This window comes from Arvicola amphibius, chromosome 5 (assembly GCF_903992535.2).
Source record: "Arvicola amphibius chromosome 5, mArvAmp1.2, whole genome shotgun sequence".
Taxonomy (NCBI): domain Eukaryota; kingdom Metazoa; phylum Chordata; class Mammalia; order Rodentia; family Cricetidae; genus Arvicola; species Arvicola amphibius.
Window position 1 is genome coordinate 36,213,010 of NC_052051.1, and position 14,324 is coordinate 36,227,333.

Genomic DNA, 14,324 nt, shown 5'->3' on the forward strand with positions numbered 1-14,324 from the left:
TCATACATTGGAACCAGCATACACAGCTTTTTCATTTGGTAACATGTCTTTAAGTTTCCTGCATTCTTTTCATGTTTTGACAACTTATTTCTTTTTAGTGCTAAATAATTACATTGTCAAGATGTACAATTCAACCACTTAGTACTGAAGGACATCTGTGCTGGATAGTTTTACATTAACTTGACACAAGCTAAAATCATCTGAGTGGAAAAAACCAATTAAGAAAATGGCTGTAGGAAGTAAGACTGGGCTGTAGGCAAGTCTGTAGGGCATTTTCTTAATTAGTGATCAGTGGGAGAGTGTCCAGCACATTGTGGGTGGTACCACCTCTGGGCAGGTGGTTCTGATTTCTGTAAGAGAGCAGGCTGAGCAAGGCAGGGGAGGCAAGGCAGGAAGCAGCACTCCTCCATAGACCCTGCATCAGCTCTGCCTCCAGGTTCCTGCTCTGCTTGAGTGCCTGCTCTCACGGATTTGATGATGAACTTTACAAGAACTGTGAGTGAAATAAACCCTTTCCTTCTTAAGTTGCTTTGGTCAAGGTTTTTCATCACAGCAACAGTAATCCTAACTAAGAGAACATCTTAGTTGCTTCCAAGTTTTAGCAATTAATAACATAGCTGCAGTGGTGAAAAGTACTTGTTAATATTGCAGAAGACCGAGTTCAGTATTTAACACCCAAACAGTAGCTCACAACTATCTGTAACTTCAGTTCCAGAAGACTCTACATCCACTTCTGGCTTCCACAAGTACCCGACATGCATGTAGTGCACATACATACACGCAGTTAAAATACTCACATGCATAGAATAAAATAAATCTAAAACTTTTTAAAAGAACAATATATTATTCATGTTAATGATTTTGTATGTATATGTTTCATTTCTTTAGGTAAATACCAAGGAGTATAAATGCTGGAACTTAACAAAGTATGTTCAAGTTTCAGGAAATCATCAGTCTTTCCAAGTGTCTCTATCATTGTGCATTCCCACCAGAGTTCCTGTTGCTCCACACCCTTGCCAGCAGCTGGAGCAGCCAGTGTCTGGATTTTTCCTGTTTTAAAAGGTAGATAGTACATTCATCACCTTTTAAGACGATGGAAATCAAAGCAAAGTGTTCTAAACTTATAGATAAGAAACTTTTTAAATCTCATGTTTATTCTCTCACGTGTGACAGAAAAAGTGTTAGCAAGTTGTATGTAGAAACTTGGTAATAAAAATAAATTTAAGACACCACATCATATTTTCACTAGGATGTCCTGAATCCTTAATTGTTAAACAGAAGACTCTTAGAGTTTACAAACAAAGATAACCAGTTTGTAACTAAAAAGAATTTATTCTATCACGGTGAAGATTATATAGCTCAGTAACAGAGTGCTTTTCTTTAACCCAAGGCCTTGGGTTTAATTCCAGGTGGGGTGGGGGTAGGGAGTTATATTAATCTATTATCCACTGCTATCCTAAAAGTAAATATTACAATATAAGTTAGACCTGTTTATGACACACACATACATACATGTGTGTGCATATACACATGTGTACATGCCTGCACATGTGCGCCATGGAGGTCAGAGGCTAACTTCATGCTTGCTTCTCAGGTTCTCACCACACTGTTGTTTAAATAGAGTCTCTCACTGGTCTGGAACTCATCAAGTAAGACTGAGCTGCTGCTGGCCATGGAGCCCCAGGGACCTGCCTGTCGCCGCCTCTCCAGAGCTGGAACTACAAGTATGTGCCACCATGCCTGCCTTTATGTGGGTTTTGTAACTCAAACTTATGTCTTCATGCTTATGCAGCAAGCACTTTACCAAACAAGGTATCTCTCCAGCCTCTTTAAAATACTTTTTGAAAGTTCAAATGGATTACTAACCTTAAGCTGCTAACCACCAGGTCAAATGTGTTTTCTTGAAAGGGAAGGAACTCTTCATCAGCTAAAATATTCACAGTAGGTATATCTGTTTCTGAGGAATTTTTCTAATGGTAAAAAAACAAGTTCAACATATTTAAATCGAGTTTCAATTACTAAGACAATCATGTTAAATACTGTTAATGTTATATTCACTCAGTAGTGTCCACCAAAAAACAAACACAGCACAAAATGTGGACACAAAAGGCACTCAAGAATTAAGTAACACCTAGCTGCTCCTAAAAATGTAAGAAATACATCCATTCACACTAAAACAAATCTCAACAACTGAACATTTCAGTGCAACAAATGAAGCCACAAAGTACTAGATGTAAATCTGGGTGACCCTTTATACTCTTAAGATTTTTTTTTAAAACCTATATAAACATGACTAAAATGTTAGAAACTGTAGATGAAAATATTGATGTTTTATGACAAACTAATTTTTAAAAGCTTCAAAAAGCAATAAACAATGTGAAAGTGGGTATATATTATAAATTATGAAGAGTTAACATCTCTAAAATAAACTTTTACAAATGGCCTAGAAAAAAAAATACATGTATAAGCTCAAGTCAATGAAGGTCAGAGGAAAGGCACGTCAAAAAGTTATTTTAAAAATTCAAAGTCGGGGGCTGGAGAGATGGCTCAGTGGTTAAGAACATTGCCTGCTCTTCCAAAGGTTATGAGTTCAATTCCCAGCAACCACATGGTGGCTCACAACCATCTGTAATGAGGTCTGGTTCCCTCTTCTGGCCTGCAGGCACACACACAGACTGAATATTGTATAATAAATAAATAAATAAATAAATAAATAAATATTTTTTAAAAAATTCAAAGTCAAGGAATACCAATGAGTGTCAGGTGTGGTGTTGCACACCTTTAATCCCAGTACTTGGTGGCAGAGGCAGGAAGACCTCTGTGAGTTCAAGGCTAGTCTAGTCTACACAGCTGTTCCAGGACAGCCAGAGCTGTTACACACAAAGAAACCCTGTCTTAAAAAAAACAAAAAGAGAAAGAAAGAAAGAAAAAAAGGAAGGAGGGAAGGAAGGAAAGAGGGAGGGAGGGAAGGAAGGAAAGAGGGAAGGAGGGAGGGCGGGCGGGAGGGCAGGCAGATAGCCAGGCAGTTTGTGTTCTTTGCAGAGGACCCAGGTTGAATTTCCAGCACCCAAAGAGGCTCACAACCATCTGTAACTCCAGTTTCATGGCACCTGATGCCCCCTTCTTGTTTTCACAAGCAACAGGAATGCACATCATGCACATACATACAACCAGGCAAAACACTCATGAATACAAACTAAAAATAAATTTTGAAAAAGAAACACACCCATGCCCACAGAGAGAGAGACAAAGAGACAAAGATAGACAGAAAGACACTGACTGACTGATAAATAGCTGAAATCCAATAATCAAGCTACCTATCCAGTTATTTTACTGAACTAGTAATCAAAGACAGAAAAAATTAAAAAGGCAATTTTAAATTTTATTTGTTTGAGTAATAAAAACAAAAGGGGTTGGACCAGGGTTGCCAAAGAAAAGAAGAAAAAAAAAGCACTTTCATGGAAAATCCTCATTTATCTTTCTAGGGACAATCTGAAGACATATAATGAACATGAAAAAAAAATGAACAAATGAATTTTACCAAGAATTTATCTACAGGCAAAAGTAAATAACCAAACACACAGTCACTTCCCAGGTGATGTTAACAGCAGGATGCCACCGAGAAACCAGAACTGCAACAGGCTTCTAGACCTGCTCAGATAAATCCATGTGATGCTCACATACTGGCAGGCTATGCGGTCATTTTAAAAAGAGGTACACACACATTAACAATATTCAAACAGAACATTCCATGAGGCCATTGAATGTTAATGTACTACTGTTCACGTGAACTTGGGCAATGGAGGTAGTTACACATTTATAAAGGTGGGAGGCCAAATGGCCTCAACAGCTGTCTCTGGTAAGTAAGATTAGGAATCTCTTTCCTTACTGTATTCCCTGTATTGTTTGAGTCTTCCTCATGTGTACATATTTATAATTACACTTACATTACATTGTGAAAGAAATAAAGAACGAAAAATTAAGCCAGGTGGTCAGAAACAAAGAGTTTTAAAATGCTACCTACCAAAGCATGTTCTGCAATGTCTGTTTGGAAAATCTTTCCCACAGTCTCCTGCAATGGGATAATCAAAGCAAAACAATTACCAAAATTTCCAAAGGAGTAAATTATAATTTTCAGTTTTGTAATGTTATTTTCTAATCAATTCCAGTATGATATGCAAATTTAGAAGACATAATGAATACCACAGATTTAAATACATGGAATTAATTATATTAGTATAGTTAACTTATTTAAGAAAATAAAGAAAACATCCTACTCTACTCAACTACTTGAACTTTTCTTGGTTTAATATGCTACCAGCTAGACTGCACCCTCCTGTGATAAAAGGACTCAGAACAGATTCCTGCTTTCAGTCTCCATTCAAAGAGTTTACAGAGAAAGCAAGAAAACACTTCACAGGAGCTAAGGGGCTCATTTTCCGTTTCAATGATCCTCTCTTCTTTCCAAGAGTAAAAGGGTTCGGACGACTTCTGTCCCATATTAAATTCCCTATGTTGCTCTTTCTCCAGGATCCTGATCCCTCCATCATTACCTCCTCTAATCTTTAATCTGTGTCTTCTGGTCTCTTCCTCTCACCTAACAACAAGCATTATCTTCTCAGTCCTGAGAAAATTCTTACCTCTGAGCACCTTTATTATTTGTGTAATAGAAACGTACACTTGATAGTTTTTTTTGCTTATAATTAAGGACTCTACTCATGAGGTCCACAATTCTTGGTGTCTACCATGTCACTGTTCACTAAATCGCCCCCTAGTGGCAGCTCACGGTCTAAGCATGAGCTTAGACCTGGTCAGTCTATCTCTTCATCTATAGCACCAAGAGACCTCCAGGAAACATCTTCAGTGATTTCTATTATGGCTTCACAGCTGTCAGAGAAAACGCTACTTTTCGGTTCACAGCACATTCACTGTTTTGGCTCAGTGCTTAGCAAGCGTATACCCTACCAATACTTTGTTAGGCAGCGAGAAACAGAAAGAGAGCGCTGTAAGTTGAACTGTTTGCTGATTTCCATGGCATAGCTACTCCAGTGGATTACATGCTACTTGACACACGCTTGGTAAGGGAGGTGCAGAACTGGTTCTCAGATGCCAGTCCCAAGACACTACTGTGGAGAGCAAAGAAAGAAGCTAATCAATCTGATTATCTATCAGCCTCTCTCTTGAAAATCTGAACAAAGATACATATACACAGGAGCAAAGGTCTCTGAGCTAGAGAGCACATACACTTAAGGATAGAGCAGTGGTTGCTAAAAACTAACTCTTGGCAGGGTACTATTTTGTAGCACTTGACAGTTTCCATGGTGTGACTATTTCTGCCATAGCTGATTTCAAGTTATCAATACAATGCCATTAAACAGAGTTGGAGAGAGATAACAATTAGCTCTTATGAGCTGGAAAAAGCTAGATTGGGACCACATACATCAAAAATACTAGGGATAGTCTATAAGAGAGAAAGACAGAAGATAACATGTAGCATCCATGTAACCCCAGAAAGCATGTAAACAGGAGTATACTTCATGCTTTGGTTTCTAAGTCCCAATACCTTGTGAGAGACAGCTCTACTTCAAAATCTGAGTTGCATAAGAACTTCCAAAAAATACCTCTGTATTTAAATTGAGTTCTGCTTCTTAAAAATCAAAAGACGGGCCGGGCGGTGGTGGCGCACGCCTTTAATCCCAGCACTTGGGAGGCAGAGGCAGGCGGATCTCTGTGAGTTCGAGACCAGCCTGGTCTACAAGAGCTAGCTCCAGGACAGGCTCTAAAGCTGCAGAGAAACCCTGTCTCGAAAAACCAAAAAAAAAAAAAAAAAAAAAAAAAAAAAAAAAATCAAAAGACGGACCAGAGATACAGCTTAGTAGTAGAGTCCACATTAGGCAAGTGTTCTATCACTGAGTTATACACCTACTGAGTTAAAGTTACCTTAACATTCATACATTCATGATGTCGAGATTATTCATTGAGGGTTATAGGAACTATGATTTTGGTAATGAACAAAAATTAGCAAGACTAGTACAAGAAGAAAGACACTAAAGAAACGAACATCCACCATGGACTAATAAGTGCTATGGAACTTAGGGTCGGCAAAAGCGGGCACTGTTTTAGAAAGTAACGGTAAGACTGTTGAGATGGCTCAGTGAGTAAAGATGCAGGCACCAGCCAATCTGATGACCTAAGTTCAGTCACCAGAACTGACAAGGTGGATGGTTATAATCAGCTTTCTATATCCTCTGATCTCTGTATGTGTGGTGTGACAGCGATGTGCTTGCACACATACAAACATACACATGAGATACATGATTATGACTAAGTTAGAAGAGAATCCAACAGTTCTGAGAAGATGGAGCATGACTTGGCTTCTACGTGGATCACCCTGAAGTGAGAACAGAGTGTTGGGGCCAAAGACAGAAGCAGGGAGACCAATGAGGAAGCGACTGGAGCAGTTTAGGCAAGAGGTGCAGACAGCTGGGGTCAATGTGGTGAGACGAGGGCAGAAAGGAGTGGAGCTGCAGATAGATAGATAGATATCTGTATATATACGAAATCCGAAAGAGAACTCTAGACCCAATCACTCATCAAGTTCTGCTGGTTTTATTAGCTTTTCCAGACATTACAGCTTTTAAATCTGTTCATCTCCCAAGACTGCACTGCCTTTAACACTGCCTCCTAATGAATCTGTCTTCCTCTCTTCTTTACTAATTCTTATATGACATGCCAAATTAATAGTCCTTAGGCATCACTATATCATACTGCACAGCACTCTCCCTGACGTTCTGCCATGCTGGCTTTCAATGCTGATGTGTCTTATGCACAAAGGATAAAAGAATAAGTGAATAAATGAATGTATTTATGATCTGGGGGGATATGAATAAGAATGGCCCCCAGAGGCTCACAGATTTGAATGTTTGGTTATTGGGGAATGCCCCTACTTAGGGATTAGGAGGTGTGGCTTTGTTGGAGGAAGTGTGTCACTGAGGGTAAGCGTTACGGTTTCAAATGCTCAAGTCAGGCCCAGTGTCTCTTCCTGCTGCCTGCAGATCCAGATGTAGAACTCTTTCTCTAACACCATGTCTGCCTGCATGCCACTATACTTCCCGTGATGACAATAATGAACTAAACCTGTAAGCCAGCCCCAATTAAATGTTTTCCTTTATAAGAGTTGTGGAGGTTGGAGGCTAGAGATGATCCCGGAGTTAAGAGCACTGGTTTCTTTCAAAGGTCCTAAGTTCAATTTCCAGTAACCACATGGTGGTTCAAAATCATCTGGCACCCTCTTCTAGCATGCAGGCAGAACAGTGTATACAATAAATTTAAAAAAAAAAAAAAAAAAAAAAGGGCTCCTCACAACAGAAATCCTAAGACATGGCTTGTGTTAGAAAGTGTGAAATACAGTTTCTAACTAATAAAATTAATTTTTCTTGATTATAAATGTATGTATTCTGCATTGCCAAGAATCAAATCCAGAGCTTCAAGTATGATGAACAAGCATTCTGGCATTGCACTACACACCAGCTAATTATCAAACATGCTTAAAAAAATGAAACAAAGGGCTGGAGAGATGGCTCAGAGGTTAAGAGCATTGCCTGCTCTTCCAAAGGTCCTGAGTTCAATTCCCAGCAACCACATGGTGGCTCACAACCATCTGTAATGGGGTCTGGTGCCCTCTTCTGACCTGCAGTCATACACACAGACAGAATATTGTATACATAATAAATAAATAAATAAATAAATATTTTAAAAAAAATGAAACAAAGAGAAAAATATGTATGTTTAAAGAAATTATTAAATTTCTTTAGAATACTTAAATTCCTTTAAAATTATTATATTAGAAGCACTGAATCAATGTTTAGCAATTTTAACATAATCGAAATCTAAATGTTCAACTAAAGTGATAAGGGAAGTCTTTTCTTAAACTAAATTAGGGGCTGAGGACGTGACTCAGTTGCCTTCAAAGCACTGTGAGTTCAATTCCCTGAACCCGCATTTAAAAAAGCTGATCACAGTGGTTCCTGCAATGCTTGCAAAGGGGTAGAGGAGACAGGCAGCTCCCAAGGCTTCCTGGCCCCCTAGTATAGCCTACTTGGCAAGAAGTAGGCCTACAAGAGACTTGTCTTAAAAACCACATGTACCTGCGCACACAAACCAATGCTCTAGGCATGCTTATGTATGTGCACACACACACTTTTATTTTTCAAAATTGATTAAGCCAGTGTATAAAATACCTTATTCAAATGTTGTGCTATGTAGCCTCTTCCACATCCCACATCCAGTGCAAGGGGAAAATCTCTGAAAAAAAAACAGACATAAAAGCTAAGCTTTGCAATACAGTCCATAAAATAATCAAGAACTAATCTTAAGTAAAAACATTTTACTGCCGGGCGGTGGTGGCGCACGCCTTTAATCCCAGCACTCGGGAGGCAGAGGCAGGCGGATCTCTGTGAGTTCGAGACCAGCCTGGTCTACAAGAGCTAGTTCCAGGACAGGCTCCAAAGCCACAGAGAAACCCTGTCTCGAAAAACCAAAAAAAAAAAAAAAAAAAAACAAAAAAAAAAAACATTTTACTAACTACACCTTTCAGAAGCCTTGACGCACCAGCTATATCCAGCAGAAGACATAATGGACAGAGCAAGTCTGTTTGAACTAGTCGCTAACCCACAGGAGTCTGTTTCAACTAGTCGCTAACCCACAGGAGTCTGTTTCAACTAGTCGCTAACCCACAGGAGTCTGTTTCAACTAGTCGCTAACCCACAGGTCCTAATACTGAACCATGAAGACCCAGCCTCAGGCAGGGAATGGTGGTCAGCAGCAGAGCACCTACCTAGCATGTGTGAGTTCAAGTCATAGCAGCACAAATAAACAAACAAAAAAAGGTTTAGACATGACATTGAAGAACACATTTAACAAAGGTATCTGAGTTCAATCATCCAAAGATTGAAAACAAGCTAAATGTAAATTAAAATGGGAAAAAAAAATGGTACATTTAACCAAGGATCAATCATTAGCTCTATTTCTGAAAAACTTTGAGGCAGGAGAACACTTAGAAATGTGTTCTACTTTCCATATGAAATGTCATCAAGCGTTTTTAAACTTGGTCTGGGGATACAGCTCAGTGAGAGACTTCCTGCTTAGCATGTGCAAGACACTCAATTCAACCTCTAGCACCACAGGGGAAAAAACAACTAAAAACACACCCTCTAAAAACTCCAAGAATTATTGAAAAATTATTGAGTACAGTAAGTTCCAAGTGTCCAGGGCTAAGTAAGTCAATTCAAATATCTTCTTTTTCTTTAAACACATATTTTTTAATTCTTATTTTATATATCTAAATGTTTTGATGGCAATGTATTGTATGTCTTTCATGTGCATGCCTGGTGACCATGGAAACCAAAAGTGGGCATTCGATTCCTTAGAACTGAAGTTACAGATGGCTGTGAACCTCCATGTGGATACTGAGTACAGAACCCAAGTCCTCTGGAAGCACAACCAGTTCTCTTATCTACTGAGCTATCTTCCAGGTCCCAACTCAAACATCTCATATAAGCAGCAATCAATACTTGAATTCAGTCAGTCTGAACCCAGAGCCAGAAGAATAAAGCTCCATATCAGACTAGCTCCTCTAAATTGGGACACACATCAACTGTTTCTATAAACAAAAGAGCAGAAAGAACTGCAGTTTAATTTTTCTTAAGAATGGCTGCCAAGGGAGATGCAGGGGAGGAGGACTATGGTTGGAATGTAATTTTAAAAAATAAATTAAAAAAAAGAATGGTTGCCAAAACTGGGTTGAGATGGCCCACTTAATAAAGTGCTTTCCATGCAAGCATGATGACTTCCAAGAACCAGCACCCACATAGAAGTGAAGCTTAAGTGTGGCGGCATGTGCCTATAATCCCAGAGCTGGAAAGGAAGAGACAGATAGATCTCTGGGGCTTGCTAGACAGCCATCTATGGCAGCACAAAAGAAACTGGCCCCCAAAGGGAGTGGCACTACTAGGAGGTGTGGCCTTGTTAGAGGAAGTGTATCACTGTGGGGGCAGACTGAGATTTCTTATGCTCAGGATACCACCCAGTGTCTCAGTTAACTTCCTATTGCCTGCAAGATGTAGGCAACTTCTCCAGCACCATGTCTGCCTGTATACTGCTATGTTCTACACCATAACAATAATGGATTGAACCTCTGAACTGTAAAATGTAGTGGCATTTTATTTATATTTTAATAAATAAAGCTTGCTTAAATCAGAAAAGTAAAACTGTCACACTGGCCAGCCTTACAGACCAGGCAGTGATGGCACACACCTGAAATCCAAATAGCCACAATAACACACACCTTTAATACCAGTAGCCTGCCATAGAAACCAGGCTGTAGTGGTACACACCTTTAATCCCAGCCCTGGAGAAGATTCTAAACTGGGAGGAGACAGCTCTCAGTCTCAATCTCATCTGAGGTTTCCCGGAGGCAGGATCACCATTGAACTGAGGTTAATGTAAGAGCCAGTGAATGGCTGCTTTGCTTTTCTGGTCTTCCAGATGAACCCCAATATATGTCTCTGAGATTTTATTGATTGTATAACAGTAAGCAGGACACTCCAATTAACTGTTTTCCTTTATAAGAGTTGCCCTGGTCATCGTGTATTCTCACAGCATTAGAAACCCTATCCGAGACACCAGCCTGCATAATCAGCAAGCTGCAGGGAAAAGACTCTATCTCAAAAAATATGGTAAAAAGTGACAAGGAAGACACCCAACATGAACCTCTGGTTTCAATATGCGTTAAGTACATATGCACACACATACCTGCAACACATGTATGCACACATGTTCATGCATACACATAAAAAATGATAAAAAAGATGCATGTCAAATTATAAAATACCAGATGGAAAAACACTACTGACATTCTATTTTACTTAATGTTTTATGTCTGGATTATGAAGGAACAATAAATAATACTTTTAGAATTAGAAAAACATGTATACAAATTTTGGACCTGCACATGTGACTAAACGTGATTAAGCCTGGCTACATCTGTTTCCTCATCAATAAAATGAAGAAGTGTGGGGTCAGGGAGAGAGCTCCATGAATAAGAGCACTTGCTGCATTTGCAGAGGACCCAGATCACTTTCCAACACTCATGTCAGGTGGCTAATGACGACCTGCAACCCTACTTCTTCCAGACTCTGCAGGTACCTGCATTTACGTATGCTCAGGTGCACATATATACAGATAAAGTTAAAAACAAGGTATTCAGAAAACAAAAGAGATTACTGCTTTTACTAAGTATAAAACATTTAGCTCAGTTTAACTGTTGAAGAAAAATGAGTCATCTCACTGTTTAACAGTACTAAAAGGCCTCAACTCTCAAAAAATGTAATAAAAATCTGTGTAGTTTTTAAAATTAATAAAGCAGAACACTGATAATACAAACTTCTCAGCTGTTTGTTTGTTTCTCCTTATGATACAAAGGATGGAAACTAGGCTTGTGCATGGTAAGCACAAATCCAGGCCTGTTAAGTACTCTAATAATGGACAGGATGTCAACACAAGGGCATTTAAAAGTATTTTAAAGAATTTAATTCCAAATATTTAATGTTTAAATTAAAATTTCAGTCACAATCACAACAATCTTCATGGATTTAGCTTTATTATCCTTATAGCTGTGGCATAGTTTGTGAACTCCAAACTGAAAAGCAAAACTTAATGCTTTATTCATTAAATCACAAAGTATAATTTAGGGAAATGGTAACAGTAAGCTATTTTTGTCTTTAAATAATTAGTGACAATAAACCATGAGAAAAAAAATAAAAAAAAAATAATTAGTGACAAAAATGAAAGAAGGGGGCCCTTTTGCCATAAGGAAGTATTTTCTACTTTTTATAATTTTCTAAATTATAGACTCCTTTTTATTTGTAAAGGTATATCCAAAATACAGCCAGAGAGCCTGTGATTTTATAAAACTCTCCCTGCTTTTAGCAGAAAGCTATGATAAATTTATCCCATGTTGGTATAATTCAATGAAGGTCACGTAAAGAAAAGTCAACAAAAAGGAGTGATTTGATAATGTCAGAAAGCAATTCTACTATAAAGCCATTATTTGGCTACAGTTCCACTACATGGTAACAAGCCGGAATCAATAAAGCTTTCATTATGCTCAGAGCATGGAGTGACAGATACATCAAGATTTTTATATTACTTAATGAAAGTGCTCTTTCTCAAGTCATTCCCCAGAGAATTGTCACAAACTCTGCACTACCATTAGCAATGTGTAAGATAAAATGGGCAAGGCCTTACCAACATAAAATGGGAAAGAAATCTAGCGACACCTTCTCCCTCACTCAAATGGCAAAAGAGTCTATTGCTCATTTCAGTAAAACCTAAATGTAGGTTTAATAAATCTTAAGATTTCACATGTAGTCAACATTTTAGTTCTATATTTTGAGCAATCTCTCTATTTCTAAATTCGGTCTAAACCAAACAGATCAGCCTGCCATTCAGGCTTGAAGAAAGGCAAAAGTTTTACATCCATACTATTTTTTAAAAAAGAAAATAACGATGAAGAAAATGTCATTTGCTTTCCCAGACAAGGGACAGCCAGGTGGGGCTATGCATGCTCAGCATCTCAGCACTCAGGAAGCAGAGGCAAGAGGAGTGCCATGAGCTGGAAGCCAGCAAGCCTGCGCTACATCATGAGACCCTATCCCAAGCACCTGAAGAGGAAAAACGATGTTTAGAGTTATTTATAACGCCAATTCTGGTAATAAAATTCTCACATATCAAGTTCTCATCATTTAGTTTCAAGTCTCCACTCAAGGACAGATTTTGTTGCTCACCAGGAGTGGTGGAGCATGTCTGTATTCCCAGATGCTCAGTTCAAGGCCAGGCCTAGGAGTTAGAGCAAGACGCTGTTTAGGGAAAGAGAGACAGAGAGACTAAGAGAAGAAAGACAAGTGGGGAGAGAGGAAGAAAGAGAGGGACCGCATCTCACTATAACATCATCTCCTACCTGGCTATGTCATACACACGGTCTGCAATCCGACTGCCAACCTGAAAGATTTCAAGTCAGTGTGTTAAATATACAGAGAAGGTTTAACAGAGAAGTAACATTCTTTTTTTAAACCTAAGAGTCAACTTATGTTTCAAAATGATAAGTACTTTCTAATTCCATTTCTATTTTCCCACAGCAACTTTCTTTACAAATACTGGATATAGATAAAATATTATAAAACATATATCTGGAAACAAACTGAAGCAAATTACTTTAGAGCCAATTTAATAAAATCAAGATTAAATAATCTGCTAATTGTGGCAGCTATATATGTCTATATATGTTTATAGACCTAGCAGTCAGGAAGCTGAGGCAGGAGGATTGCCACAAGTCTGAGGCTAGTCTGTAATAAATGGTGACATGGTGACTTCCAAGCTAGCATATACTATAAAGACCCTTGTCTCAAAACCACAAAAACAACATAAAGACAAGGATGCTGAGGCAGGTGGATCTCTGTGAGTTTGAGGCCAGACCGGTCTATATTACATAGTGAATTCCAGGACAACCAGACCTACAGTGAGATTCTGCCTCAAAACAAACAAACAAAACAAAAATTTGCTCTAAACAATCTTAAAAAATGGTATACATACTTGGCCTTTGTATTCCACGTGATGCAAGATAAGAATGAAAAGGAAAGAAACAATATCCTGATTGGTTTTTGTCAACTCAACACAAATCCAGAAATACATGGAAGAGAGAATTCTTTCTTTCCTTCTTCCCCTCCACCCCTTTGGTTTCTCAAGGCAGGATTTCTCTGTGTAACAGCCTTGGCTGTCCTGGACCTCGTTTTGTAAACCAGGCTGGCATCAAACTCACAGAGATCGCCTACCTCTGCCTCCTGAGTGCTGGAATTAAAAGTGTGGGCCAAAAAGGTGTGGGCTGGCCACTGCCCACAAGAAAGAGGGAAATCTTAGTTGAGAAAATGTTTCCATAAAATCAGCCTATAGGCCAGGCTGTAGGGCACTTTCTTGATTAATGATGGATGTGGGAAGATCCAGTTCATACTGGGTGGTGCCGCCCCTAGGGCAGGTGGCCCTGGATGGTATAAGAAAGCAGGATAAGCCAGGTGTAAGGAGCAAACAAGCAAGGAGCATGACTCCATAGCCTTTGCTTCAGTTCCTGCCTCCAGGTTCCTGGCCTGACTTCCCTCAGAAATGAAGTATAATTTGGGAGTTGTAAGATAAATCCTTTCTTCCTCAAGTTGTTTTTGATCATAGTGTTTTATAACAACAATAGAAACCCCAACTAAGACCAAAACAACTGT

General features: G+C 38.8%; 1 protein-coding gene across 4 annotated transcripts in view; it reads right to left on the minus strand.

Annotated features, from left to right (window-relative positions):
- The window catches only part of Ndufaf5 (NADH:ubiquinone oxidoreductase complex assembly factor 5), a 32,534-nt gene that overhangs the window by 16,354 nt on the left and 1,856 nt on the right, over positions 1–14,324 (minus strand). For 3 of the 4 annotated variants that reach the window (XM_038330715.1, XM_038330714.1, XM_038330716.1), the window contains exons 2-5: positions 13,019–13,059; positions 8,241–8,304; positions 4,025–4,072; positions 1,867–1,970 (exon numbers count right to left, since the gene is read on the minus strand). In XM_038330715.1, the coding sequence (XP_038186643.1) occupies positions 1,867–1,970; positions 4,025–4,072; positions 8,241–8,304; positions 13,019–13,059 (257 nt within the window). Of the gene's footprint in view, positions 1–1,866; positions 1,971–4,024; positions 4,073–8,240; positions 8,305–13,018; positions 13,060–14,324 lie in introns of those variants that run through there. The other variant, XM_038330718.1, reaches the window with a different exon arrangement.